This window comes from Charadrius vociferus, unplaced genomic scaffold, assembly GCF_000708025.1.
Source record: "Charadrius vociferus isolate BGI_N301 unplaced genomic scaffold, ASM70802v2 scaffold71, whole genome shotgun sequence".
NCBI classification, from domain to species: Eukaryota; Metazoa; Chordata; class Aves; order Charadriiformes; family Charadriidae; genus Charadrius; species Charadrius vociferus.
Genome location: NW_009647032.1, coordinates 2,405,282 through 2,406,430, shown reverse-complemented (window position 1 = coordinate 2,406,430; position 1,149 = coordinate 2,405,282). Strand labels below are relative to the sequence as shown.

The 1,149-nt window shown below is 47.5% G+C and overlaps 1 protein-coding gene across 1 annotated transcript in view; it reads right to left on the bottom strand.

Annotated features, from left to right (window-relative positions):
• The window catches only part of PAMR1 (peptidase domain containing associated with muscle regeneration 1), a 67,261-nt gene extending 66,619 nt beyond the window's left edge, over positions 1–642 (bottom strand). Inside the window, exon 1 of the mRNA XM_009895594.1 lies at positions 570–642. Within this exon, the coding sequence (XP_009893896.1) occupies positions 570–642 (73 nt within the window). The remainder of the gene's footprint in view (positions 1–569) is intronic.
• Between the last annotated feature and the right edge of the window lie 507 nt (positions 643–1,149).

Here is a 1,149-nt window from a genome sequence, read left to right as displayed (position 1 = left end):
TAAAAAAGATCATTTTGCTTTAATGAGGCTTCCCCTTCGAAAGAATAATATTGGCAGAGCTAAAGCCCAGATTGGAAACAATGTGTGGCTTTTGTTTTCTTTTTTCCCTTCACTTTTTTCCTCCCTTGCCTTCATTCTTGGTGTTGGGGCTGGAGAGGAAAGTCTCTATCTTGCCAAACTAAACAAATTACGCTTTACAATTCAGAAACTTAAATGCCTCTTTTTATCATCATTTCCTTAGCACTGAGTGTTGAGAAAATAAAGCAGTAGTAAGCGAAGTGTTTGCATACCCTTTTCTTGATGGCCATTGGCAAACAAATACAGCCAGTTGTTTCTCTTTAAGGCTATTAAGTTTGCCTGGAATTCATCCCTGGGCAAACCTCCCCCCACACGCACTCCATGCCGGCAAGAAAAAAATAAATAAAGCAGAGCCCCTTCTTTCTATTATTACCATCCCTGCAGATCTCTCTGCTTCCCATGACAGCACATGAGATCAAACCCCTCTGAACACACTGAAGGAAAGAGACTCATTCGGCCGTGCCGGGAACGCACACGCTCACTTACAGTACCTCTTGGAAAGCAGGAGATGAGCAGGAACTGGAGGAGAGTGAGTCCTACATGTGTCCAGGGGGCTCGCTTCATACTGCCCAGGCCGGTGTAGCGGTGTGACTGCTTGGGAAGGGAAGGCAGGCAAACAGCTTTTACTGGGACCTCACCAGCTCCAGGCTGCAAGGGATCTCGGATTTCAGACCTCAGCTCACTCCCATCCTCACCAGAGGGGAACTACCTTCAAGAGACTTCTCAGGCGTCCAGAAGCGACGTCACCCCAAACCTCTCCAACTGCTGCCTTAACCCTTTCTGGACTCTGGCAGTCGATCCCTTTTGTGATCGGTTTGTTGGCTCAGTGCTCAGCTCTGAGATAGCAACTTTCATCTCAGAAAAAAAGATATTGTAAAGGGTGAAGAAACAGAAATGCAAATATCTATTTATATGAGTCATTCCAGTTGCTGTGGGTGAGCTGAAGTTACAGATGTCTCCACAAGGACGCACTTTGTACATGCTCCCTTTGGGCTTGCAGGGGTTCATGCATCCCCAAGCTGCTGCCTCTGATGGTGGGTCTGGGCGTGGGGTGGGTGCAGAGTGGGCAGT